General features: G+C 41.7%; 2 protein-coding genes across 2 annotated transcripts; one reads left to right on the forward strand and one right to left on the reverse strand.

Moving 5' to 3' along the window:
• Nucleotides 1-1,330: 1,330 nt before the first annotated feature.
• si:dkey-202l22.3 (7 transmembrane receptor domain-containing protein) lies at nt 1,331-16,570 on the forward strand. The gene is made up of 4 exons (XM_054794994.1): nt 1,331-1,470; nt 9,406-9,874; nt 11,673-12,070; nt 13,547-16,570. The coding sequence occupies exons 2-4, from the start codon at nt 9,412-9,414 to the stop codon at nt 13,766-13,768; spliced, it is 1,083 nt and encodes a 360-aa protein (XP_054650969.1). The 5' UTR covers nt 1,331-1,470; nt 9,406-9,411; the 3' UTR covers nt 13,769-16,570.
• Nucleotides 16,571-19,283: 2,713 nt separating this feature from the next.
• On the reverse strand, nt 19,284-27,237 carry gpr184 (G protein-coupled receptor 184). The gene is made up of 2 exons (XM_054794995.1): nt 27,017-27,237; nt 19,284-22,639 (listed from the first exon to the last, which is right to left on the reverse strand). The coding sequence occupies exons 1-2, from the start codon at nt 27,066-27,068 to the stop codon at nt 21,621-21,623; spliced, it is 1,071 nt and encodes a 356-aa protein (XP_054650970.1). The 5' UTR covers nt 27,069-27,237; the 3' UTR covers nt 19,284-21,620.
• Nucleotides 27,238-27,598: the final 361 nt, after the last annotated feature.

A 27,598-nucleotide genomic window follows, 5' to 3' on the forward strand; every position in this document is an offset into this window, starting at 1 on the left:
GCTGATTTTTGGGGCACCGCCTACTCTCTCATCTCATTGGCTGATTATCGGGGCACCGCCTACACTCTCATCTCATTGGCTGAGTTATACAGCGCGTACGTGAGTTTGTGTGAGAGACAGGCTTCTCCCTTCAACCTCCGTCCTCTTCGTAGTCGCCCTTAAACTAACTTAAACAATTAAGTTACAAATTAAAATTGTGCACACAGCATTATCGTGTAGTCGTGTGCGTTTGTCTGTGAGACCAGCTGACTCTTAGACTCTTTGAGTCCTCCTCCTCCTTCTTCTGGCTCCACTTGCGCTCCTGATCAAGACATCTCGTGAACGGTAGGATTGTTTTTGTTTTTCAGTTTTATTCATTTACAGTAATCTTATTTATTACCTTATTTTATATTGGAATGTTACTCTACTATGTTTATGCTAATGTTTTCTTATAGTTTCCCACCATATTTGGTGGACGTTGAATATTTTGAAGGGCCAAAGGGGTGAGTTTGGGAAGATCTTGGAACGGATTAGGCTATTTTCATGTATTTTACGCTTCGTATAACATAAAAACCCTATAACATAAAGGTTTTTGGAACGGATTATTTACGTTGTAGGGGCGTCTACTGCAGTTGTTTTCCTCACTGTGCCTTAGTTACTTTGTTTTGCACACTCTCATTTTGTTCCCGTCTTTTTGCCTTCACTCCAGTGGCGGTGATTGTTTTCACCTGCATTTTATTTTATTTTGGTTTTATTTTGCTTTATGCTTGTATAACATTACAAAAAAGAAAATATGACCTTCAAATACCTGTGTAATTTAAAGAAAAAGGTTTTATTTCAACTTAATTGAGGGAAAACATGACATTGGAGCAAACTGGGAGTCAGCCAGCTTTGGGAACCTATTGCGATCAACTTTGGAAGTTTTCTTAGCTGTTTTGCACGCATGCATGCTAACATCAATCGTGACACAGCGCAAGCTGTTAGGATCAACAGTTTGGATTTTCATTGTTTCTTGTTAGTTCTATTTTCTGTTCTGTCGCCTTCATCTCCAAAAAGTTGTCTTTATTTTTCCTCAGCTCACAGCTTCAAATTGTCTGCCGTTGCTCTTCACGTGGGAGAGAACCCACGCAAAATCAGGACGGATCAGGTTGCTCTTCCACAGAAGCGTTTAGCGGTTGCAGAGGTTCCTCAAATGAATTGATCATGTGAGCAGACCTCACCTGTTCCCTTATGAGGAGTTGGGGGATGGAGGTTACGTGGGTCCTTCTCAGCACTCTTTCCCTCCCTCCCTCCCTCCCTCCCCACCTGCCTACCTACCTATCTTTCCTTGGTCTCTCTCGCTCAGTGAGTCCTCCTCACTGTGGGCTGCAGGAAGCGTGTTCATAGCTGCAGCCACAAAACAAGCAGAAAACAAAAGCAAGATATTTTTGCATAACCCAAGCAGTCAGACGAGGATTTTCTCCATATGCTTCATTTCTACCAGCAGCTCAGGTAAGTGTTTCTTATTTGTAAGTTTTATATTGAAACCTCTACGCTGTTATTGCGGTCATTCAATAACAAACATCATTATTCCTTCTTTTTGTTCAATTCATGTATTTTGGTGGAACAGATGACATCTAAAAATAGACTTCAAATGTCATGCAGATTTTGCATTTTATTTTTTAATGCAGCCACTAATACTGGGAAATCAATAGCTGATGTCCCATGTGTCTAATCTGCAAGTCCATACGTCTACAGTATTATACATGATATATATTTTATAGATCTTTTATGCTGTTTTTTATGGTTTATGGGGTTTTTGTGGGTTGATAATGCCATCTTTTTTAAAAATCAGCTACAATTTGGAAAGCAGATATTAATGTTAGATGTTGTCCTGCAAAAAATAATAACATTTTTAAATTCTGTATTTCTGAGAGAACATTGAAAATAGATTGAAAATTGATGCATTTTTCACCCAGATGTTTCAAATGCGTAACACGCATTTTAAATGCATTTACGTGCATTTGTGATGATCATACGCACTCTATAGATTATGATCATCAGCACTGCATATATATATATACTGTATATATATATATATATGTACACTGTATATATTCTTTATATTCCATTATTTGGAAAGATTCTTTCTTTTCATTATTATTATTATTATTAGGCTTTTTATTATTTCATTCATTTATTATTTTTACCCCAAATTTATATCCTCGATATCTCTCAAATAAGTATAATAATAGGTATATCTGCTATTATATTATAAGATAGACTATTTGTAATTTAAAATATTATATATAATGGCAATTATTTTAAGATACACACAATTAAAAAATTATACACAAAACTAATTGCTGTCCATTATTTTACAGTGTTTTCTGTATTATTATTTTATAGGTACTGTAGAAACAAATGTGTCATTAGGAAGTTGGTATCATCATATAATATAATAGAGTATAAGACAATACAATACAATACAATACCGTACCGTACCGTACCGTACCATATCATATCATATCATATCATATCATATCATATCATATCATATCATATCATATCATATCATATATCATATCATATCATATCACATCATATCATATCATATCATATCATATCATATCATATCATATCATATCATATCATATATCATATCATATATCATATCATATATCATATGATATCATATGATATCATATCATATATCATATCATATATCATATCATATCATATCATATCATATATCATATCATATATCATATGATATGATATCATATCATATCATATATCATATCATATCATATATCATATCATATCATATCACATCATATCATATATCATATCATATATCATATCATATCATATCATATATCATATCATATATCATATGATATGATATCATATCATATCATATATCATATCATATATCATATCATATCATATCATATCATATATCATATCATATCATATCGTTCACACCAAGGAAAATGAATACATCCACATTGTTATCGTCTGGTGAAATCCTTGTGCAATGATGAGCACATCATGATGGCGTGTGAGTGTAATATGCATCGCTTATAGCGTGTGAGCATGTGACACTGACATCGTCAATGTATTGTGACCGCAGATGACACACACAGATTCTCATCTAAGTGGATGAATAGAAGAGACGTCATTACTCCTCATCAAAATTCAACCATCGTGCATAATCAGCCTTGCCCTAATTGTGGAACAGTGGAACTTGGATGAAATGTCTCAAGAAGAGACCAGTCTAATTAGTTGAGGACCAGCGGGGGGGCCAAAGTAAACAAGAAAGTCACCTGGAGTTCTTGGTTGACATTTGAGCCTTCTCCATTCTTCTCACGCTTTCCAAATTAGCTGCACAGTCTGGATGGCTTCCACAAAGACCATGGCAACCGTGTTACTAGGCAGGGCTGATTTGCCTCGAGAGAGCATTTTTACGCTTAAACGTTGAAGGGAGAGGAACAAATGTCGCTCTAATTAACAACACGGCTCCACTAATTGCCAACGAACTCATCGACACACGACTTCAAAGCAATTTCATTTCATACTAAACCATCAAGTCCCGCCATTATCACTATGACCAGCCCAGTACCTTCATTGAGATCCCATCCCATCCCATCCCATCCCATCCCATCCCGCACTGCAATCACGCCCCATGTGAGTACGCGGCCCGCGTGCCTTACTTTCAGCATAAACGCACTTCATGCTAAAGCAGTGCTAAAGTGCTAAAGTATTCCGAAGGGAGACCAGCCAAAACAACCATGTCAAAATATCCAATAATGAAAACATACTTAATACAAATGTAATAATAAAAACATATATGTTAAAAATTCTGTTCTCACAAAACAGTTTCATACAAAATAAATGAAAAGCTTATTTTATCTTTTTTTTCAATTCATTGTACAATTATTTTACTTTGTTATAAAATATTTTTCAATGAAAAATGCATTTATTATATGGAAATAAGAGTGTTTAGAGGGCTCTAATAGTGTTAGAAAGCGTATTTAGACGGTTGTTAACAGGTTTGCTCTAACTACCAAAAGATTCCATTTATAAAGACAGATTTGTACTTCACAGTACATTTTCACTTAAAGTCACGTATCATTCATGCTCATTTTTCAATTCATTATTTTACTTGGTTGGATGAAAAACTGTATTTAGAAATGAATACACTCATTCATTAAAAAAAAACGCTTGTCTGATTTCAGGATGGACAAAAACAATCAAAAACAAATGCAGTAATGATATATGTTTATGAGATTTTTCAATATTTTACTGAAAATAATGTGGTAAAATGCTGATAAAAAAGTAAAGAATCGATGTTGCAAAATATTTAGCTTTTTTAGTAATGAATTAGTAGTAATTATTTCAAATTAGGCCTTTTACTATAAGAAGCTTTGTGCTTCTTGTTATTCATTGGATTTCTTTTCTTTACATTTATCATCTTGCACGGTGGTCTAGTGGTTAGCACGTTGGCCAACACAGTAACAGCCTGGAGATGGGAAGACCTGGGTTTGATTCTCCCCTGAGCATTTCTGTGTGGAGTTTGCATGTGTGTGGGTTTTTGTCCGGGTACTCCGGCTTCCTCCCACATTCCCTAAAACGTGCAGGTGAGGTGACTCTAAATTGCCCATAGGTATGACTGTGAATGTATGTATATACAGTATGTGCCCTGCGATTGGCTGGTGACCCCAATCATGATGGTGATCATGATGTTTTGCATAAAATAAGATGGTGTTTTCCTGACAATAACGTACTCAGATTCCCGTCTTTTATCGTGTGGCAAACAACATTTTGCATTTGGAATCCGTCAGCGTACTTTTCCACTGAAAGCTTTTTTGGTGGCGAAACAGCCACAATCCAAAGTCATCTCTCTGGCGTGAACAACTCTGTTTTAAATTCATAGATGGCACACATTCCAAAAAACAACAGCGTCGGGAGCTCACCGTGTTTATTAAAACGGTTTCCCCGCATGCTGTACACTTCCTGCTGTCTGTGCATACTGGGGGTTAAGAATGTGCCTTTTCATTTCAAAGCAGGGAAATGTGACAATTCATAGAAGTTGGAGACTCTTCACTTTGTGGTTGAAGCTCAAAGGCCACTTTAGAGAAGAGAGGAGAAGAATGAAGATAGACTTTCAGCCTCCAATGAAACGCAGACGTTGCCACCGCCTTGCTGCAGGGAGTTCAATCGATATCTAACGAGCATCTGTCCTTTGGAGATAAGGCTGCGGCTTGGACAGCGGGTTAGGTAGGCTGACCAAACATCCAGTCCTTTTAGGAAATGATGAAAATGTCCCACTTTTTGTTGCTTTTATTGATTTCTCTCTATGAAAATATTGGAATTTTGTGCAATACAACTTCCAGTTGCAAGCTGGATTTGCTAATGTGATATATCATTTCATGTATTTATTTGTCCAGTAAGACGTGAAACGAGAGCTATGATTTGCTTTCTTTCTTATTTCTGTCATTATTTCATTCCAGAGGTTTTGGAACTTATCAAAGAGATATTATTTTCTGCATACAGTTTTACCTGGCTGGTGGTTCACCTTTTGCAGGATTACTTCTTTTTTTTTGGGTTACAGCATATGAACACCGTTACAGGCCGAGCCTGGCCCTTTAAGAAGAATTGCATTATGGGAAGTTAAGTGTCTATCGATTGCCTCTCTCGTCTGTCTGCACCGCCTATCGTTTTCTTCGTCCCGATTGGTTGTAGACCACTGTCAATCAATCTCCTTCCTGTGTCTTTGCTAGCTTGCTTGCTCGCTAGCTTGTAACTAAATCTTCGGTTTGAAGGACTGCAGCGATATAATAAGGATAATATAATAATAATATAATAATATAATATAAAAATAATAATATAATAAGGATACAAAAACGCTACAGTACCGCGGAAGGGTGCCAGGACGGTCACGGGGTGAAGTACGCGTGAGTGACTTCATCATTTCTTGTGTCCACCCTGTAAGCGAAGGTTTGAAGTTCTTTGAGAGGGTTTGAACAAGAGAGAAATGTCAGAAAATGTTTTTTTAAAAAGTGTATAAAGTGTATATATATATATATATATATATATATATATATATATATATACTGTATATTCAGTAGACGCCCCTACAACGTAAATAATGCGTTCCGAGAACCTTCATGTTATAAGGATTTTATGTTATAGGAAGCGTAAAATACATGTAAATTGCCTAATCCGTTCCAAGATTTTCCCAAACTCACCCCTTTGGCCCTTCAAAATATTCAAAGTCCACCAAATATGGTGGGAAACTGTTATTTTTCAATGCCCATGGTTTGGTGCACAGTTAGTGTAATTTGTAAGGCATTCATAAAGTTGATTGAAAAAAAAAGACGCTTTATGTTATATGGTTGAGGATTATATATATATAATATATATATAAATATATATATACATATATAATATATAATTATTATTATTAATATATATAAATAATAAATGTTGCGTAACTTGAGAGAAGCATCAGAATTTGTGTGTTTGGTTATACAAACTAGTTTGAAATCACTTTGAATTTTGTGGCTTCATTCTATCACAGTTTTTGAAAAGTATATCAATTAATAAGTCATGATATTTAGTGGGTGAATACTACCTTTTATTAGTCAAAAATATGTATATTTAAGTACATTTGATGTATTTTTTGCTTAAATTAAGCCAAAAAAAAATGTCCAAATGAAGTCCAATACAAATATAAGGCATTCAGAAGACGCATGTAAAGACACTGTGGTCACTAGGTGTCAGTAATGTTACTGTAATGTTGGGTGGGACACAAAAGCACCAGACATGATCGCCGGAGCAACAGGCTTTTATTGCAGCTTTGAATGCTCTCACAACAGGCACAATAATCCCTAACACGGGGTACTCTTGCGGCCGCAACCCACGCCGAGCTAAACTCAAATCTGAACCGCCGGCATCACTTCCTGTCCCCGAGCACCGGAACACATTTACAGCAACACACGAGTGCACGAGTCTTATGTATGTTTTAAATATCTTATTTTCTCTTATTATGTCGACTATATTGGGTAATAGGAGTGTAAAAGTGACTATAGGGGTGTTATTTCATGTCTCAAGGACTTTAATCATGTCAAAAACTGTATTTAGAGGGTCACAAACGGGTTTTCTACGTGCTAACTAAGAAAATCCCAGAAACTGACTTCAGTCAGGCTTGGAACCAATTACAGCCGTCCCGGTTCGATTCATGCTCCCTCCCAATACCACGATTTTTTAGAAATGAATGAATATATAGATGATGGCTGTTTTTGGGGTAGACTATGGTTTACTATTAGTGAGAACATATGGAAATACAAGTGATGTGTAGTATTCTGGTCACTCGGTGGCAGCAATGACACAAAACTTTGAGACATTAGCTTACATGACATTACCTTAACACTGCATGAAGTCATCAAGTCAGCCCTGGCATGTCCCACATCGTAGAAGGAGAAAAAAGCTCTCCTCCCGTTGCGTGTGGAAGTGGTAGTTTTTTGACTCCTTAAGTTTAGAAGAAATAAATTCAAGGCTAACTGCTTTGCTCACTAGCTTGTTAGCTTGCTAGCATAATGGGCACCACACACGCGAGGCGGTGTCACCTCTAGCCCGTTCATTTTGAATGGAACCTGCGCAACAGGGCGATTATCACGAGTCACCGCCCAGCCAAGCGACAACTCATGCGTGTAAAATTTTGTGCTTGTGCGTGTCATTGTGCGCACGCTGGCTTGCGACGCAATCCCACAAAGATGAAAAATGTTCAAATTTTCATTCTTTCTAAAAGAGATATAAAGAAAAAAGCATGGGAACTGGTTGGTGCCAGAGTAAACATATGCAGTACGTTTATCTTCAATACTAGCAAGAGTACTCCATCAACACCGGCTGCTTTTCCTCCTCTGAACTCTTTTGAATCGCCAAAATTCCCTCCACATCTGACAGCCAATCTAAACCGTGGGAGACTGGTAATTCGCTCTGGATGTGAACGCATCGCGCACCGCCGTAGCTGGTCACAGCTGCCCGTTGCCTCCTGTGTGTGGCGCCTGTAAGAGATGCAATGTGGTGTCAACAATAAATAATGGATGTGTAGAGGTGACTTATGTCATGTCTAGAGGGCTCTAATTCTGTTAAAAAGCGTATTTCAGGGAGGGGTCTCCAGCAGGTGCCCAGAGTCAGGACTAAACACAGTGAGTCAGTTTTATGCTGCCAAAATCTGGAACAGTCTTCCAGAAGATGTGCGACAGTCCTCAACTTTGGCAACGTTCAAATCCAGGCTGAAAACACGTTTATTCAACTGCACATGACAACTCAAACTATTTCATCACCACTCTTCATTGTTCATCTTTTCATGTTTTATGGAATGATTGAGGGGATTTTATGTCCTGGTTTTAGAAAGATTTGATGTTTTTATGGCATGATTTTACCCCTCTTGTCTTTTGAATGACCTGGTGCATGAATGGTGCTCTAGAAATAAACTTGCCTTGCCTAAAACTTGCCATTGAATCTCATGTCGCGGAACTTCATTTGTTGCGGTCGGGTCAGGAACCAATTAACCGCAGTAAACAATTTTCTATCCATGCTTTAAATGTATTGAACTGGTAAGGCATCTTTGAGTCAAACTTCCAGTATCATTTGAGTATCTCTCTCCGACTGTCCTGGTTTCCAGTGATCACCATATGGTCACCATAGTTTGGGTTCATCCGCTGGAACATGCTGGTCGTTTATTGTGATACGTTGAAGTCTCTAGTGACGTATGCAGAGGCCAATGTACTGTGATACTTCCTGGCTGGACCCCCACCACCTTTTATCCAGGGGCGGCATTGATTGATGAAGTGACAGAGCGAGTGGGCTTGAACAGTTAGAGTAAGAGTACATAATGTTCCCTGCATGCTGCCTCGGAAGGCATTACAGGCAATGAAATATCAATCCTCGCTCAGGGCTCACTCAGGAAAATCATTTACGCACCTCCGCATCAAATCTTTGCCAGGTGGAGGAGCTAACATAATCACTTCACCTACTTTGGAGGAATGCAGGTTTTTGATGGCATAGAAATGTCACTGTGACCATTATTCCATTCATCCCACCCCGATATAAGAGCACCCTCGATGTGCACATCTGATGGGCCACACAATCTCTGAGTCGTGGAAGCAAGGCGCATGGCTTCCTGCCGAGGAAGAGCAGCACAGATGCAAGCGTTGGATGGTGAAGTCTTGGTGGATTTAGTAAAAAGGTATGATCAAGTGCTGGGACAGGTATAGCGTGGTATAGCATGAGGAACCGTCAAACCTCTGTTTACATGCACCCCGCTTTTTGTTGCCAAATCAAAGCTCGTTTGGGTTTTCATCAGGACTTTTAGAAGAAATGAAAACAAGGTTCTACTGTATGTAAATGACTTTCCCCGGTTGTCTTCCACCGTAGGCAAGCATGGACATCCTAATGAAAGCAGACTTCACGGTGAGTGACAACGCGAGCCGCCAGGAAGAAGCTGACAGGCTGGAAGGAAGCAAAAGCCAAGGACTGAACCACAGCGACCCGCTGGACATGTTCGTGGGCATGGAGCTTCTCCTTCGTTTCAAACCTGTCTTCATGCCTCTCTACTGCCTGGTGGTGGTCATAGCCAGTGTGGGGAACTCCTCCCTGTTGACTTGCATCCTGGTGGATAAGAAACTCCACAACGCCACCAACTTTTTCATCGGTAACTTGGCGGCTGGAGACCTGCTGATGTGTTTGAGCTGCGTGCCGCTGACCATGTCCTATGCCTTCGACAGCCACGGATGGGCATTTGGGAGACCGCTGTGCCACTTGGTGCCTTTGCTGCAGTGTGCTACTGTCTTTGTATCTGTGCTCTCCCTTACAGCCATCGCTGTGGATCGATACATCGTCTTAGGTAAGACGTCTCGGAAAACCTGCTTCTTTGGTCCACTCTTCAGGAAGTATTGTCTGAGTCTGTAGGCGACTCAATCCTATGGATCCCAGTGCTGGCGGCTGTGTTGTGTCTGTGTTACTATGGTAACTGCTGTGTAATGCTCATATCAGTAAATGCATGCTATACAGCCACGTAACCAGAAGAATGTCAGCTAAAAGCTCACCAAGGCCACTTTTCAAAAACACAAGCACTTAAATGGGAAAATGCAGAAAACATGAACATTCAGAGACTGTATGTCATGAATAATATCACAAAACAAAAGAATAATGCAAACATCTTTTGAAGAACATTTATTTGAAAGCAAACGCTTGGCCGTTCCTAACCCCAACCCCAATACACTAATGTACACTTACCCTTCCAAAATAAAGCCTAATATTAAAAAACAAAGTCGTACATTTACGAGAAAAAGGTTGTAAATTTACAAGAAAAAAAAACTAACATTACGAGAATATAAATTCACAAGAACAGAGGTACTATTAGGAGAATAAAGAGTTAATATTAGGAGAATAAAGAGTTCATATTAGGAGAATAAAGAGGTAATATTAGGAGGATAAAGAGGTAATATTAGGAGAATAAAGAGGTACTATTAGTGGAATAAAGAGGTAATATTAGGAGAATAAAGAGGTAATATTAGGAGAATAAAGAGGTAATATTAGGAGGATAAAGAGGTAATATTAGGAGAATAAAGAGGTAATATTAGGAGGATAAAGAGGTAATATTAGGAGGATAAAGAGGTAATATTAGGAGAATAAAGAGGTACTATTAGTGGAATAAAGAGGTAATATTAGGAGGATAAAGAGGTACTATTAGTGGAATAAAGAGGTAATATTAGGAAAATAAAGAGGTAATATTAGGAGAATAAAGAGGTAATATTAGGAGGATAAAGAAGTAATATTAGGAGAATAAAGAAGTAATATTAGGAGAATAAAGAGGTAATATTAGGAGAATAAAGAGGTAATATTAGGAGAATAAAGAGGTAATATTAGGAGAATAAAGAAGTAATATTAGGAGAATAAAGAGGTAATATTAGGAGAATAAAGAAGTAATATTAGGAGAATAAAGAGGTAATATTAGGAGAATAAAGAGGTAATATTAGGAGAATAAAGAGGTAATATTAGGAGAATAAAGAGGTAATATTAGGAGAATAAAGAGGTAATATTAGGAGAATAAAGAGGTAATATTAGGAGGATAAAGAGGTAATATTAGGAGGATAAAGAGGTAATATTAGGAGAATAAAGACTTCTGCCTTCCCTACTTCACCCCCTCCACATGCCCAAGGCCAAAGGTCACTTAAGTCCCCCTTTTTCATAGCTGTCTCAGCCAATGCCTGTTACATAAAGGTACCAGTTTTTCCTTGTAAATTTACGACTTTTTTTTAAGTCGTAGATTTACGAGTTTATTCTGAAAATCTCCGATTTTTTTTCCACTGTGGCCCCAATACTCGTCCGTACCTGCAGTACATACAACTACAGTATCTGCAGAACTACTGTATGTACAGCAATGATGTGTGATTTGTTATCATGTGTCGTAATATAAATTGGGCATTGCTTTATGCAAATGTGTTCATAGTAATAACTACTTTTAATATACTCTAATTATATTGAATGCATTTTATTCCTGATTGTTTGGCACCTGCTTATATTTCCCAGTGCCTCTGCAGGGTGCGTTTATGAGGTTCCCAAACAGGCTTCCAGACTGGTGGACGGCTGCGTCGGTATGACACGGCGTATTCATTGAGCTGTCAATGCTGTTGTTTCAGCTCACCCAGTGCGAAGGAGGATCTCTTTGTGGGGTTGTGGTGCAGTGACCATGGCTGTGTGGCTTTTGTCTCTGGCCTTGGCGGCGCCTGCGTCCTTCTATACGCGCTACCTCGACTTGCGACCCAGCGGCATCGACTTGGTGGTGTGCGACGAGTTCTGGCCCGAGAGCGACAATATGCGACTGCTCTACTCCTGCTTCATTCTCATCACCTCTTACATGATCCCACTGCTGTCCGTCAGCATCTCCTACTGCGCCATCAGCCTCAGCCTCAAACGCTATTCGGTACCCGGGGAGCGGAGTGGTGGGAAGCAGCACTGGAAGCAAAAGAGGAAGAAGACCTTCTCGCTGTTGGTGGCCTCGGTGCTCGCCTTTGCTCTCTGCTGGCTGCCTTTGCAGGTGACTTCACGTCCAAGAAGTCTCTCTGGAAACTTTCTCTCCACAATAAAGGCGTAGACAGGATTAATTGTCCTTAAAAGCAGAAAGGCTCATCATCATTCCCTCCGCACGGACATTATGTCTGCAATGAGCCATGCAAAAGCCCAACATATTGGATCATCATGGTCATGGCAGGAAGGGAGATGATGCAGCATAGATCACCTAGATTGCTGCCAAAAAAGCGGGAGGTTAATTTTGGGCAATTCACCACCAGGGACAAAATCACCAGCCATTTAGACACTAGCGACCGCGCTGACTCATTTTCAATATCATGAGTTTCACAGAACAACTTATTTGTTCAATTTGAAGAATGATTTGGAGTGCATGAGAAAGTAAAACTTACATCTTTTTCACCACATGGTCATTTATCAACAAGTTCACTCCTGATCAAAATCCTAATACTAGTTGAAAAATTGCAAGAATTCATATTTGCACTGTTGGACCTTAAGGAGGTTCTAAGTAGGGCTTCAAATGCAAAAAGAAGAAATGGGAACGGGACACAAAAGTTTAGAGTAAGCAATTTATTGCAAACAAGCATTCAAGTAAGACAGGCTGTTCATCAGCTCATCAAAAGTTTAAGAGCATTGCTAAAAAAAAGCCTAAAATAGAAGTCTCACGTCTAAAAAGGACTGAGTAATGAGTAGCTGTGCCAGTCCTGTTCATGAGCTGAAGGGTGGCTTTGGGCATGCTTGATGCCAGTGTTCCCAGGAGGCTGGTGGGAATGTGGCTCCAGGTGCTGAAGATGGCTTCACTGTCTGGAACTCATGTCCATTTTTGTAAATCCATCCCCAAATGTTCTCCACTGGATTTAGATGAGGAGATCACGCAGGGTGGTCCAAAAGAGTGAACTTCTTCCTCTGTCCTGTTGGAAAAGCCCATCATCACCACACAGACGAGGGCCTTCAGTCAGTCAATCACAGACTGACTGTTTTACTGCATCCAACCTCAGGCTTGCTTATGCAGCTCAACGACCCCCCCACCTTCAAAGAGAGAAAGCTTTTTTGCTTTGCCATCAAGAGCACCTGACAGAAAATGACATTAAATCCACATTTAGCCAAGAATTTGGATCTTAAAGGCTGTGTTCTTAACGTTTTGATCATCTGATGAACAGCCTATTTCACTTGAATGCTTCTTTGCAATAAATTGCTTTTTTGTCTCACTCCCATTTCTCCTTTTTGCATTTTGAAGCTCTACTTAGAACCTCCTTAACAGTGCAAAATGTACATTCTTGACATTTTTCAACTGGTCTTCACATTTGGATCAGGAGTGTTTATTGCACAACACACCAGCAACAGAACCAATGTTGTAATAGGTATTAAGCATTAGCATCGGTGATGAGTTGATTGTAAACAACAGTGCAGCTAACCAAAATACCTGTCAGTGCAATGTATTGCAGTGTATGCGTACCTATGTTTGGTATTCTTGTGTCATTTCAAGGTGCTCAACCTCTTGCTGGACCTGGACCCAGACTGTGACATCATAGGCAAGCGCTACATAAACGTCCTCCAAGTCTGCTGTCACTTGGTGGCCATGAGCTCAGCGTGTTACAACCCCTTCATCTACGCCTCGCTGCACAGCAAGGTACGCATGCACCTGAGGGGCTACCTGTGTCCTTGTCCCAGTCAGAGGATGGTGCAGAAGTCCTTGTCCCGCAGCTGATCTCCATTACGGAGAGGCAAGGCCTGAAATGTTCATGCATTTTTCCCCCTGTGTTATTTGTCTGGTGATCATCCACATGAGGATGGTTTGTGAAGATTTTTGGACTGAAGACAGGACTTGTAGTAGTCAGATGATGCAACACGGAGCTTGGACATGAAGCAGATCCTGGCATTTTAAAGCAAGGGAGTAAATACAGTAGATCCCCGCAATGAGCGCCCATAAAAATGTCTATTTTTGACACATGTTTCGCTCCTCCCCCTCCAAATCCTCCTGCTAGCTTGACATTGGAATTCTCCTTCCACTTCTGATCATTTGCATAAAAATACGCACACTTGTTAAACGCATTTGAAATACTAAAATGCAGAGGCACCATGGGTGTCACGAGACTCACAGTTCACGAGACGAGACCATACACGAGATTGTGTCTGTGAGAACGAGATGAGGCGAGATTTTAAAGTTATTGTTAAGGAAAGTACAGTACAGCGGAAAAATACATGTGACTGGACAAACAGACTAAACAATATTCTTTTGAGACCAGATAAGGCACTAATGTGGTTTGCAAGGTGTTTGGGTTGACAATCAGCATCAAGAAAACAAAAGTCATGGGCCAGGACGTCCCTGCACCACCATGCATCAGCATGGAAAAAGAGGAGCTTGAGGTCACCGACCACTTCACCTAACTGGGCTCCACAGTTGCCAGTATTCTGTCACTCGATGCCGAAATCACCAAACGCATCGCTAAAGCCACCGCCGTCGTGACAAAGTTGAGCAAGAGAGTTTGGGGCAACAACTGGCTGACGGTGAGCAGCAAGCTGCAAGTGTACCAGACGTGCGTTCTTAGCACTTTGCAATATGGCAGTGAATCCTGGACCACATGTGCCAGACAGGAGAACCGGCTGGAAAGCTTCCACCTCGGCTGCCTGCGACGCATCCTGGGCATCACATGGCATCACATGGCAGGATAAGGCCCCCAACACCGCAGTGCTCGAGAAAGCGGGCTCCTCAGCATGCACCTCATGCTTTGCCAGCGCTGAATGCGCCGGCTTGGGCACCTGTACCGCATGGAAGACAAACGCATCCCCAAGGACATCCTGTATGGCGAGCTAGCCTCAAGCCGCCCAGCATTACACTTTAAGCATGTCTGCAAAAGAGACGTGAAGCTGGCAGCCATTGACCCAAACAGTTGGGACGTAGTGGCAGCTGGTGACAGTTGCTGGTTCCACTCTGTGCATGAGGGAGTCAGGAGAGCTGAGGAGAAGAGAAACCTTCAGCTGGAGAGGAAGAGAGAGCGAAGAAAACGGAGACAGCCGAGCCAGGCCTCTGTCTGCGTGCCAGCGACTGTCATGCCAGAATCGGACTGCTGAGCCACACCAGACGCTGCTCTCAACAAGTTTATTGACCCACCGGCGCGCTACCATTGTCTCTCCAGACTGAAGGATGCCAAGAAAAAAACAGATCGTTTTCTGCGGAAAAAAAATAAAATTGCGGGGTCGTGATTGCTGAAAGGCGAGCATGCAGGGATCCACTGTATTGTTGCTGATGCTGCAGCAGGAAATCACTGTCAGCTACACTGGCCAAATATGTTGGATGAACTTGTAAATGCCTGACTGACTCGGACGTGCTCAGTGTGCACATAAAACAGTCACGTGCACAAGAGTGTCTATTAGTGCAGATTAGTGTAGATTATGCATCACCACCTTTCTTTCTGGACTCTTATGGCATGATACACCGTGCTTGTGTTGACCTTAACAGAAGATATGGAGTGAAAATGATTCTGTTCATGTGGGCCTTTGGTCACACAACTACAACACCAACACTTGGGATCTTTGCTTGTCTCCTTTTAACAATGTTACAGTTGCAACAAGCATCTTTTCATCTCATAGATTAGATTGTTATTCATCTTAATTTCAGAAATCCTAAATTTGCAGTCTTCTTTTTGTCCCGGTTCTGGATTCATGGTTGACCTTTCAGATCATATTTTGTATCTTTTTTTTGGGTTTATATCCAAGTTCAACTCAAAAATGTTTGAAAAGATGCTTTGGTGCCAACCAGAGGCTGCGCAGTAAAGAACTTACTGGTTCTTTACATGTTCTCCAAACCTGCAGAGATCTTTGCAAGGGTCTTCTATTCTGTGTCTATTTTCCAATTGTTAGTGGGAGGTGAAAAGGTTGTCATTGTTACATGATTGAGGTATCGTGATGATCAAATGAATCTTGGACAACGTTTGCTTTTTTCTGAATCGATTTAATTGTGGATATTAGGGGAAAAGGACATCCAAAAATGACATGGATATCAGGGTTTTATGGAGTGGCTCTGATTTCAACAAGTCATTATTGAGCTTCTCTTTGCAAAATACACACAATGTCTGCTACACAGATCATATTGACGAAGCCAGGAACAATCGGTACCTTTCCTGTCCTCCGCCATCAGCGCCTTGAACGCCTTCTGTTTTGCTTCTAACACACACCAGCTGCAAAGCAAGAAGCTAGGCTACAGTTATGGGGCCAAATGACTCCATGGGAATGAAACCTTATTACTCGGGATGTCTGATCCACATTTCTGGTTTCTTGACGATCCCATCCAGTACCTATCCTTTTTTTTATTTTATTTGTATTTATTTTTAATAATAAGCTTTTGTTCCAAACATGATTTTTTGGAATTGAATATGGTTATGAAAATAGCTCTTCAAAGCATTTGAATTAATGCAAGCAAAGTATTGCTGAATATACTTTTTTATTCCACAGCGTGACCAACAATATTGTTTGGCTTTTGGAAATAAACCTCTGTGAGTCAGGTCCCTAATCCAATAAAAGATCCAATAAAAGATCAAATCTGAAAAAATGGGCGTGCAGGGTAGGACTAATCATTTGACATGGTTATAGATCAATTTGTGCTGTGATTTCGAATAAATGACTTTTTTTTTGTTTTACAAACTCTCTTCAGCGCAATAGTACTTTATTGACGGCCCCTAGTATGAACAACCAGTGGTTAGAGCAGCACTTCCTGTGCGAGCAGTGGCGGAGCCAGAGATGTTTCATTGGGGTGGCCAAGGTGAGACCATTACTCACATGGGGGCGGCAATAAATTGATACCTGAAATGTCTAGATGGCCTGTGAGGTGGCAGGAGAGTGACCAATGCATCAAACACAAATAGCTCAACTCCTCTTTCTTTTGGTGAAAGTAGCTTTAATAGTCCTGCAAGTTGGATACACCTGTGCTATCTTAACCCTGGACTCTCAATTTATAGTCTTTATGTAAAACATGCATTTCTATAACAATAATATTGAAATAGTTATTTTGTTAATTGTGTTATTTTGAACTAAATATATTATTGAACAATTCATTTCCCATGTATTCCTCTACAACAGGCATCACATTAAATTTAGGATTGTGTCAAATAGTACCAAATGTTGTACTAGTCACCATAGTCCAATAGTACTAGTCACAGAGTACTATTGGACTAAATAAGGTCAGGTAACAAAAGGAGGCTCCACCTTTCAGACTCTCACTTTAACGTTGCCATTAAATGAATAGTTTTGCAATGTTGTCCGTTCCCAAGCAGCCCACCACCACTGCTTCAAAAAATCCTAGGGGAAACCCTGAACCTGCAAGAAAAGCGTAGATGTCTTTGAATGTGTTTCTGAATATTTGTAGTCTGGTTCATTCAGTTGGTTTTTAGCAAAAATGACATCGCAGCAAAATTTGATTACTGTGTTGTATTTGTATCGTGTTCCACATGCTGAATTTCATGATGGGTTTTTTGCCATACGTTGACTTTCCATGTTAAGCGTACTTACAGGATATGTAGCATCTGCACGTGTATCTAAATCTTATCTCTCGCTATTTGAGGCAGGATGCAGCTGCTCTTCTGCCAAATCTGTCTTTCAACAAGAGGAAGACGTGCGTTTTGTGGACAAACTGTATTTCATACATTTGTCTTATTTGTGTGTGACAGAGTCTTGGCTGACATCTTAACATGGAAAAACCCCTGATATTTCAATTCGGAGAACGTAAAGTGTGGGTGTAATTTAGCAACTCCCCCACTGTTAATCCCATGCTATGATTTGTTGTCTCATCAAAATATCACATTTACAAGAGTGACAAATACTATTATCCCCGTTGAATCTCCAGCTAACACGATGAGTGCTTTGTTTGTTTGCCTCAAGCAGAATTGCAAATCAATGCGCCATGTATTGAGAGTGTCGCTTGCATTAGGTCCAATCAACATTCATTCATTTTCATATCCTGCAGCTTTCATGATGTCTGCTGCTAAGTGGAACGGTGCATTCAAGGGCCGCACCTCTGTCGTAGCCTAATAAGAATTTTATGCCGCAAGTCAACGGGTCAGGGAAAAAGTGACGTTTGGTCTTGAAGAGCAGAAATGGGGACACGAGTCTGTCGGTCTTGCCTTTAATCCACTTTGCTTTGTTGCCTGGCAGCTACAGACGCCGTGCTCCTTCCCTCTGAGAGACTGCGTTTAGCACCACTCGCATTACATTTACTTCTCGGGTTCTTCTCCGGGTGACATTTGCTTCTCAGAAGGTGGGCTGTTAGGATTGTTAATTGTATGCCAGTGTTTCCTTTCCCGATCTTTAGCCAGCCAAGGTGCGTATGTGACATTACACCAACCAACATAAATGTTCGATGAACGCCAACAGGTTCATTAGCTACCTTCTGCCATCTAGTGGAAGAACACTGTCACAATACGGTACGTCACTGGCATAGATTGATGAACAAAGCAGAGCCGGCTGGCCCATTGGGCAATTTAGCCACACGCTAAGGGCGCCAAAAAATGGGGTTTCACGGCGCACTCAGTTCAGGAGAGAAGACGATACACGAGAACGAGAACGAGAACGAGACGACATTTGAAGATTATTTTACAAAAAGTACAATAAAAAAATAAATGACTGACAAAGAAACTTTTTCATTTAACTGTGTCACAAAACAATGTAGGCACATTTTGAAATGTTTATTGTCCCCCTAAATATTGTATAAAGTATATTATTGTCAACATTACTTTGAGACCAAGTTAACCACTAATGTATCATCATAATAATAACGATAAATATAACATATATATCATAATAATGCAATATTTCCTTTAATATGTCATCTTTCACTCTGTAAAGTTGTGGAACTGGTGTTTGTGATTTGTATTTTCTCACAGGCAATTTGTACGGTCTGTCAAACGTTTGCAGCATTTCTGGAAATGCTGGCTTTTCAAGTGTATTAAACGGCAGCATTTCCTTTGCGATGTCGGAAAGTTCACTTTCTGTGAGCTCTGTTTTGCTGTTTTGTTTTGCTCTGTTCCGTTTGTCAACCATACACATAGTTGTGTAGAGGTATTTTAGTTACTTTCAGGGATGTCCCGAGCCGATCTTCAGGATTGGGAACTGTATGTATCCGCCGGTTGCCCTAAAGTGTTTGTAACTGTGGGCCAACACGGTAGATACACCTCAATGCTGGTTGGCACTCCCGCCCACCCCCGCCACCCGCAAGAAGAAGAAAAGGTAACACCACCATGCAGACATGTCCGCCGTGGCCCGGACTGCTGTGTCATGGTGCGGGGAGCTCGCATGGGAAGTTCTGGAGCTACATGGTGGCCATGGCCACCCTTGGTCACTCTCCTGCCACGCCACTGGCCATCTAGACATTTCAGGTATCAGCTTATTGCCACCCCTATGGGAGTAATGGTCTCACCTTGGCCAACCCAGTGAAACATTTCTGGCTCTGCCACTGCTTGCACGCGAAGTGCTGTCCAACCCCTGGTTGTCTATACTAGGGACCGTCAATAAATTACTATTATGCTGAAACAAGTTGGTAAAAAAAAAGTCATATATTCTAAATCACACCGCAAATTGATGATTAACCATGTCAAATGATTAGTCCTACCCTACAAGTATTTTGCACGCCCATTTTTTCCAATTTGATCTTTTATTGGATCTTTTATTGGATTAGGGACCTGACTCACAGAGGTTTGTTCCAAAAGTCAAACAATATTGTTGGTCATGCTGTGGCATTCTTTTTAATGCTATTTTCATAACCATATTCAATTCCACAAATTCATGTTTGGAACAAAAGCTTATTATTTAAAAAAAAAAAAAAAAAAGGATCGGTATTGAATCGGTGAGACAACAAAAAACCAAAGCAGATCGGGTCAGAAGCCAAAAAAAGTGTATCGTGACATCCCTAGTTTAGATACAGCAGTTTTTGGGAAGCTGACATTTTTCATCGTTTGGGATGTCTGAGTGAGGATATTTCAAGGTAAATGATGCAACCTAGTTGAGCTGTGATTGGTAATGAGTGCTGGTGATAGCAGTAACTCAATTACCAATTGGGGCAGTCTGGCAGATGTTTTTGGTTCGTCTCACTACAGCAAGGCTGTGTTTCGGTAGCATGGAGCAGCAACAACAAACAATACACAGAAACCAGCAGTGAGTGTAATAAATATGTGAATATATACTATTAGGCACAGTACAAAATGTACATTTGTATACACTTCTCTTCCGTGTATATTTAACAATGCGTCTTTTTTCCTTATCCAATGTGGCCACAGAAGAAAGTAAGATTTTCCCAGTTGACACTCCAGCCGTGGGGGTGGCCGGAGAGCGACCCGTAGTTCCGCCACTGCTTCCATCTGGCTCGCACTGGAGAATAGTGATGTACAGTCGTGAACGAATCGGCTCTCGGAGCCGGTGTGGCATGAAAAAACGGACCTATTTGGTGAAATTTGTACCTATTTGGTATTGGCGCAAGCGGGTTAGGTTTAGGGTTAGGGGGTCTACTCTACAACGTGCCAACATTCCCCCCCACATTATATTGTGTATTTACCAGTATTTACATCATACACATTATTACAAGGCTACAGATTTCATGCATAAACACATCAAATATGTATCGCTCATTTTAGCACATGTGCAAAACCGGCAGGGGTACAAATTTTATAGGGGTCCATATTTTATCCAAGGTCGGCCAAGGTCGGCTCTTTGAAATGAACGACAAGCCGGTTTTGTGGCTGTTGATTGAAGTTGAAATAATAAACATTTGATATCATGTATTTTTCATATTACGCAATACACATCATGTGGTAATCAATTCATTTAAGAGAAAAACAAACCTGAGGAGCCGTTTGGGAGCCGTTTGGGAGCCATTTGGGAGCCAAAGGAGCCGGTTCTTTTTAGTGAGCTGAGCCAAAAGAATTGTCTCTCTAAAAAGAGCCAAAATTACTGGAGAAGCGCTGTTGAAGGTTGACAAATTTGCCCGCACAGAAGGTGCTCTCTGATTGGCCACTGGCTTGGCAACATACAGCGCTCTAATTGGCCAAAACGAAACAAAGTATATTGTCACAAAATCACTTTGCAAGAGAACAGCCTTCATGCAAATGATTTGATGTCAAACATCTACTCTACATTCTACTGTTCTGGTGTATGGTGACCGTGGGCGGACCCTGGGTCACATGATGCCTGGTGTACGATTTTTATTTCACTCAGCATAATCATGCAACATTTTGGACTAAACAACATGCATTTGTATTATCTGTGTTATTATTTTTGTCATGTGTTGTGAGCAGTACACAATAAATGAATGTTAACCTGCAGTCCGTGGGCCATGTTGGTGTTTATTCTGGCTCACCATGCAGTTTTAAGAGCAAATACAACCTGGGAGAATCAACAAATGCTCATCATGTCTAATAACTAGAAATGCATGTGATCCTTGTCAGCCCCCTCATCTTCACAGTGCAGGATATGAGGGGGGTGGACAAATATGGCGACGTCTGAAAGGATCTGATTATGTGTACACATAGGCCCCATAAAGGTAGTAAATAATCCTTATCCTGCCGACTGGCGTGCATTCATATTAGCTGGTTGTTCATCTTTCCTCTGTTGTGCGTGCCCAGAGTGCACTCTTCCGCCTGTGTCCTTTTATGCCTGTTGCAGCACATTTTTAGATCCTCCTGCACACTGTTGCTGACCAGAATGTAGAGCACAGGGTCCACCACGCTGTTCAGGCTGGACAGGGCCAGCGTGCACGAGAAGGGGAAGTGCATCTTCTGCTCAAACTGGCAGTAGCTGGCGAGGTCGCTGGAGTAGAAGACCAGCGAGCGCGTGAGGAGGAGAAGGTGGTACGGAGCGAAACAAAAGGAGAAGATGCCGATCACCCCGAAGGAGAGCATGCGGACCTTCCTCTTGACCTGCGCGCTCAAGCCGGGACTCTGCCCCACAGTGGCGAGCACCCTCCAGTAGCTGACGGCCAACACCAGGAGGGGGAGCAAGAAGCCGATGCCCACACGGAGCAGGTTGAACAAGGCCACGGGGCGCTGCATGGGGTAGGTCTCGTAACACCGGTCGTTGCTGTCTTTGTCGTCGTGGGCGTCCGTGAGGTTGTCATTGACCAGCACCACGATGTGCAGCGTCATCACCAGCACATAGACGGTGGCGCACTGCGCCCAGGCGTAGCGTGACGTGCGGTGGGTCTTGAAGCGGAGAGGCTCGGTGACCACCAAGCAGCGGTCCACAGAGATGCAGCAGAGCAGGTAGATGCTGACGTACATGTTGGAGTAGTAGAAGAAGCCCGCCACGCTGCAGGACATCACGCCCAGCTTCCAGTGGTGGTCCTGGTGGTAGTAGTTGATCCACAGGGGCACGGTGAAGAGGAACAGCATGTCCGACAGCGACAGACTCAGCAAGAAAATGCCCAGCACGTTTTCCTTGCGCACCTGTTGCCAGATGGGAACCATGGTGAGCACGTTGAAGAACAGGCCCAAGATGAAGGCCAGGATGTAGACGGTCATCAGGAGGTCACTGATGGCGTTGCTGTCGATCTTAACGCACGCTGGAGTGGCGCTTGGCGCCGTTGTGGCGTTCATTGTGCCTGCAGGTCACACAAGGTTGTGGGTGTCACTCAAGTACCACACAAAACACTACGTTGAGTATTTATACTTCATCCCGTGTCAGGAAGTGAGACAGGACGGTTTTATGTTGATTTACTTGTGACTGAAATATTCATTGATTGTGTTGATGCCTTCATTTTTTCCTTTCTTATTCCGCCCGTTGTTTTCCTTCTACTCCTCCATTTTTCAACTGATTTGCACAATTCAAGCATCAAATGGTTCAGCTTGTTTGGGAATACGATGCGACCGTTTCAGTTTTTTCCAAAAAATTCCCAGATTTTCCAAAACTCATTTTTCCCAATGAAAATGAATGGGCCATTTTTCAAACCCTCAACGTGACCTGCTTGAATGACTATCGCCCTATAGCACTCACTCCTATTGTAATGAAGTGCTTTGAAAGAATAGTCATGACCCACATCAAAAAGAGCATCCCGGCAGATGTGGACCCTCTACAGTTTGCATATCGCCAGAACCGGTCCACGGATGATGCAGTCAACACTGCCATCCACACAGCCCTTTCTCACCTACAGGGCCAGGACACATATGTCAGAATCCTATTTATAGACTATAGCTCTGCTTTTAACACAGTCAGCCCCCACAAACTCACAAATAAGCTCCTCACACTTGACCTGTCACCCTCCCTCTGTAACTGGGTGTTTAACTTTCTAACAGGCAGGCCCAGTCAGTCAGAGTCCACAATCACACATCCAGCTCAAGAATTGTGAGCACTGGGACACCACAGGGATGTGTGCCGAGTCCGCTCCTCTACACGCTCTTCACCTACGATTGCGTGGCCTCCCAGAACAACACCAGCATCATTAAATTTGCGGATGACACTACAGTCATCGGACTGATCACTGGTGGTGTTGAAACATCATACAGAAGAGAGGTGGCGGACCTCATAGCTTGGTGTCGTGATAACAATCTCCTTCTCAATACAGATAAGACTAAAGAGATGATCATCGACCCAAGAACAAGGGAAAAGGAGCCGCATAGACCCCTGTTTATTGATGAGACTGAGGTGGAGAGGGTGAAAACCTTCAAGTTCCTTGGCACACACATCAGCGAGGACCTCACCTGGTCTCACAACACCCAACAAATTCTGAAGAAGTCCCAAAGGAGACTGTACTTCCTGAGAAGACTGAGGAAATTTGGCATGTCCACCACAATCCTGAGTTGCTTCTACAGATGCACCATCGAAAGTGTCCTTACCGCCTCCATCACTGTTTGGTACGGTAACTGTACAACACGTGATAGGAAGGCACTCCAGCGGGTGATCAAGACCTCACAGAACATTGTTGGGGCAGCCCTCCCCTCACTGCAAGACATTTATAAAACTAGAGTCCTACGAAGAACACACAACCTCATCAAGGACAGCACACATCCACAACACTCATTATTCACACTCCTACCGTCAGGCAGACGCTACAGGAGTTTGAAGTCCAGGACCACAAGGCTGGCAAACAGCTTTTACCCACAGGCCATCAGGCTTCTCAACGAAGCACTCACACATGCCGCACGCAACACACACACACACTCATAGCACTTTATTTATTTATTTATTTATTTATTTGTTTGTATTATTTATTTGTATTAATGTCTCTTCTGTTGTTGTTGTTTAATTTATTGGTATTTATGTTTCTTATGTTCTTATTCTTTCTTGTGTTTTCTTTCTTTTCTTGGGAGAATGAACAGAATAAGAATTTCATTGCATAGCATAACTGCCTGTTTTACTGTGCATATGACAATAAAACTCTTGAAGCTTGAATATTTACATACATACACATATACTGTATATGTATACACGTACATGTAGTACCTATATCAGTGGTAATATTCATTTTTTTTCGACTTAAGAACAATTCCACTTAAGAACGGTCGTCTGGAACCAAGTGTGTTTATTAGTTGGGGACTTAGTGTACTGTACTATACTACAGTATGGCGAACTATGCTATGCAATACTGCAATGGTATGTACAGTACTACTGTACTATAGCATGCTAGACTAGGCTGTCGTGTGCTCTAGTAAACTGGAGTGTCTTTGGGCGCTGATGCGTATTGCTTGCAGTAGTTGTGAGTGTTTGTGCAGCTGTTAAAGCGCCCACAGCGTGACTCGGCCTCTTCATGCTGATGTGCATGTGATGTGGCTGAGTGAAGGAAGGTTTCACGAGTCGACGTGTTTCTCCAAAACACATGAAGGACTCGGTGGCGCCGAGTGAATCAGTGATCGCCGGTGGAGATGCGCGGTAAAGCGGCGGGTTAGCCGGGAACAGCTGATTGTTATGCGGACACGAGCCAGATATTAGTCAGTGTCACGTCCTGTTCCAAATGTTCTCAAATCAAAACGCACCTGGAAAGGCAAAATGCGCCTTCGCTGCACAACAACTAAACGTCAGCAGCAAATTGCTTCTTTGCCCCGGAGACACTCACGCTGAAATGTTTTTCATGATGGCGATATTCACTGAACACTGTTTATTCCTGCAGCAATACTCAAGTATTTGTATTTTGGGTGAAGAGTATTCCCTAATGAGCACTGAATGCTAAAAGCCTGGCTGAGGAAGCGCACGCAGTAATAGCATTACGCTCGGCCAGAGATGGCCTGTTCCTCCCAAACTCAATCATTGCGAGTCATTGCTAAGTGAGGTCGCCGCGTGCGCTGCGGCGCGGCGCGTGCACGCAGCAGGCATGTTCCCAATCGTGTCCATATAAGATGAGCAAGCGGCTGGAAAGTTTTGCACAGCGACGTCTGAAATGATTCAGCAGCTGTTTAGTCACACGTCTGGCGAGCTCGAGGCTGGGAAACAAAGGTCATTTGCTTTAGTTGGCCAAGATATGTACTCTAGGCATTTCACATCTATGCTCCAAGCTTCTCTATGTGTTTGCTTCTTGCTTGTTATGACTCACGTCAGCCTTGAACAGGAGCTAAACTTGTGCCGTTTCTCTGAGGGGGAGGGGAGGGTTCAATGAAATGGTGACTTTAGGAATGGAATATTCCTAAATATGTATGAATATTATACATATATAATATTCATACACACACACACACACATATATATATATATATATAGATATAGATATATATATATATACTGTATATATATACATATATTATATATATATATATATATATATATAACATTTATACTGTATATTATATATATACATATTTATAATTTTTAAAATATATATTTTATATATTTTTATAACATATACATATATATTTATAAAAAAATATATAAAATATAATAAATATCAAAATATATATTTTATTTAACATATATATATATATAATATATTTTTGTAATATATTTTATTTAAAATATATATAATATTAAATTATATATAAAATACAATATATATATATATATATTGATATTTATAAGAAAATATATATATATGTACATAACATTTTTTGACATATTTATTTATAAAATATTAGATTTTTTTAATGTAGGTAAACCTGACCCAGCGCGTACTTTTTGTCAGTATATTGCTTCATTTTAATAATTGTATGAGAGGCGGTCAGGATGTTGTTTTCATGATTTGGAAATGTAACGAGCACCTCAATTGCAAAGCGAAAGAGATGTTCAAATACGCCAACACTCCTTAGCCTGCTTGGCTGCCGTCGTTTGACAAATATTCACGTATTACTTAGGGGACCAAGTTGGGGGGGGGGGGTAAGTAGCCGTTGATGTGCTACACTGCTGATGAGGATGTCACACAGCTTCATGTCAAAAACATCCCAACTGTTCCTTTCGATGTCATTGATCAGTTGAAGGCTGCGGGGCGCATCCTCGTACACGTCCTCACGTACTCTCGTACTCTGCTGCTCGTGCGCCGCAAACACTGCAAGCAATCACGACTTGAACGGCAAAGCAGCAAACGACAGAGACTGAAGCTAAAAAATGCATTTTTAAGGGGTTCAGAGTCACGCTGGACATCAAGTTGACAGCTCGGGCTTTTAGCTCAATAGCTAGCGCTCGCGACTCGAGTTGCGAGTGGAACGCGGGGCTGACTGGACTAGACACACACACACACACACACACACACACACACACACACACACACACACACACACACAGTATTATCGAGGGTATAGACACTTGTAATCTTGTAGCATTCCAAGTAAATGACATTTTGAAATGTTTCTGGCTGCCTGTGATTATTCTCTCGTGACAAAAGAAGCCGACAAGTTGGGCAACGTAAGAGACACTAAACATCCGTTTCTGCTGGTTTTGGGTCGACTTGGAGTCCAGTCGTGCATTCCAGGGATTTTCCGGCCTTTCGAGTGGACTCCCTTGCATTTCTCACGTTAGCCGTTTTGCACAAAGATCAAAGCCATCAGTGACGGGAGCTCACCTGCTGCTTCCGGGAGGTCGAGAGGTTGAAAAGCCGAGTCCGTGTCGACCATCAGAAGACGTACTTCACATTTGCTGTCGTGGTCGTGAAGCCCCGAGTACCGTCCTCACGGCGCTCTCCGCAGACCACCATGGTGCTGAAGATCGCTCAGTCGACGTCTCCAGCACAGCCAACGCCACGCAGCAGTGTGGGCAGACGACGAGGAGACGTGCAAAAGCAGGGGAAGCCCCAAGCAGAGGAGGGAGGTCTGTGTGGAGGAGGAAGTGTGGGGAGGTGGTCCATATTTAACCTGAATACTTTGAACGTTGATACCCGTGATTGGAGCTTCTCATAACGTCTGCTAACGTGTCACTTTCATGACGTGCACTCGTGCACGTGCACAGAGGAAGGAAACAGGCGGGTGTCCAGTATGTTTGCGGTGTGGCTCTGTTCCGCCCTCACGTGCATTCATTGTTCACGTTCTCCATGAGATGTCACCGTTGCTACAAATTCACCAGCTTCTTCTTTGGCGATTGGATTTGCTCGGCAGCGCCATCTAGCTGCCTTCCTCTGTAAGCAGCAGGCAATTCAGTCCACGCGCCA

This window comes from Dunckerocampus dactyliophorus, chromosome 12, assembly GCF_027744805.1.
Source record: "Dunckerocampus dactyliophorus isolate RoL2022-P2 chromosome 12, RoL_Ddac_1.1, whole genome shotgun sequence".
NCBI classification, from domain to species: Eukaryota; Metazoa; Chordata; class Actinopteri; order Syngnathiformes; family Syngnathidae; genus Dunckerocampus; species Dunckerocampus dactyliophorus.

Coding starts and splice junctions, on each gene's coding strand:
- gpr184 (XM_054794995.1), bottom strand. CDS start 27,068: ATGGTCGACACGGACTCGGCTTTTCAACCTCTCGACCTCCCGGAAGCA. Junction 22,640..27,016: donor CGACCTCCCGGAAGCAGCAG/GTGAGCTCCCGT, acceptor TGTGACCTGCAG/GCACAATGAACGCCACAACG.
- si:dkey-202l22.3 (XM_054794994.1), top strand. CDS start 9,412: ATGGACATCCTAATGAAAGCAGACTTCACGGTGAGTGACAACGCGAGC. Junction 9,875..11,672: donor GGATCGATACATCGTCTTAG/GTAAGACGTCTC, acceptor CTGTTGTTTCAG/CTCACCCAGTGCGAAGGAGG. Junction 12,071..13,546: donor TCTGCTGGCTGCCTTTGCAG/GTGACTTCACGT, acceptor TGTCATTTCAAG/GTGCTCAACCTCTTGCTGGA.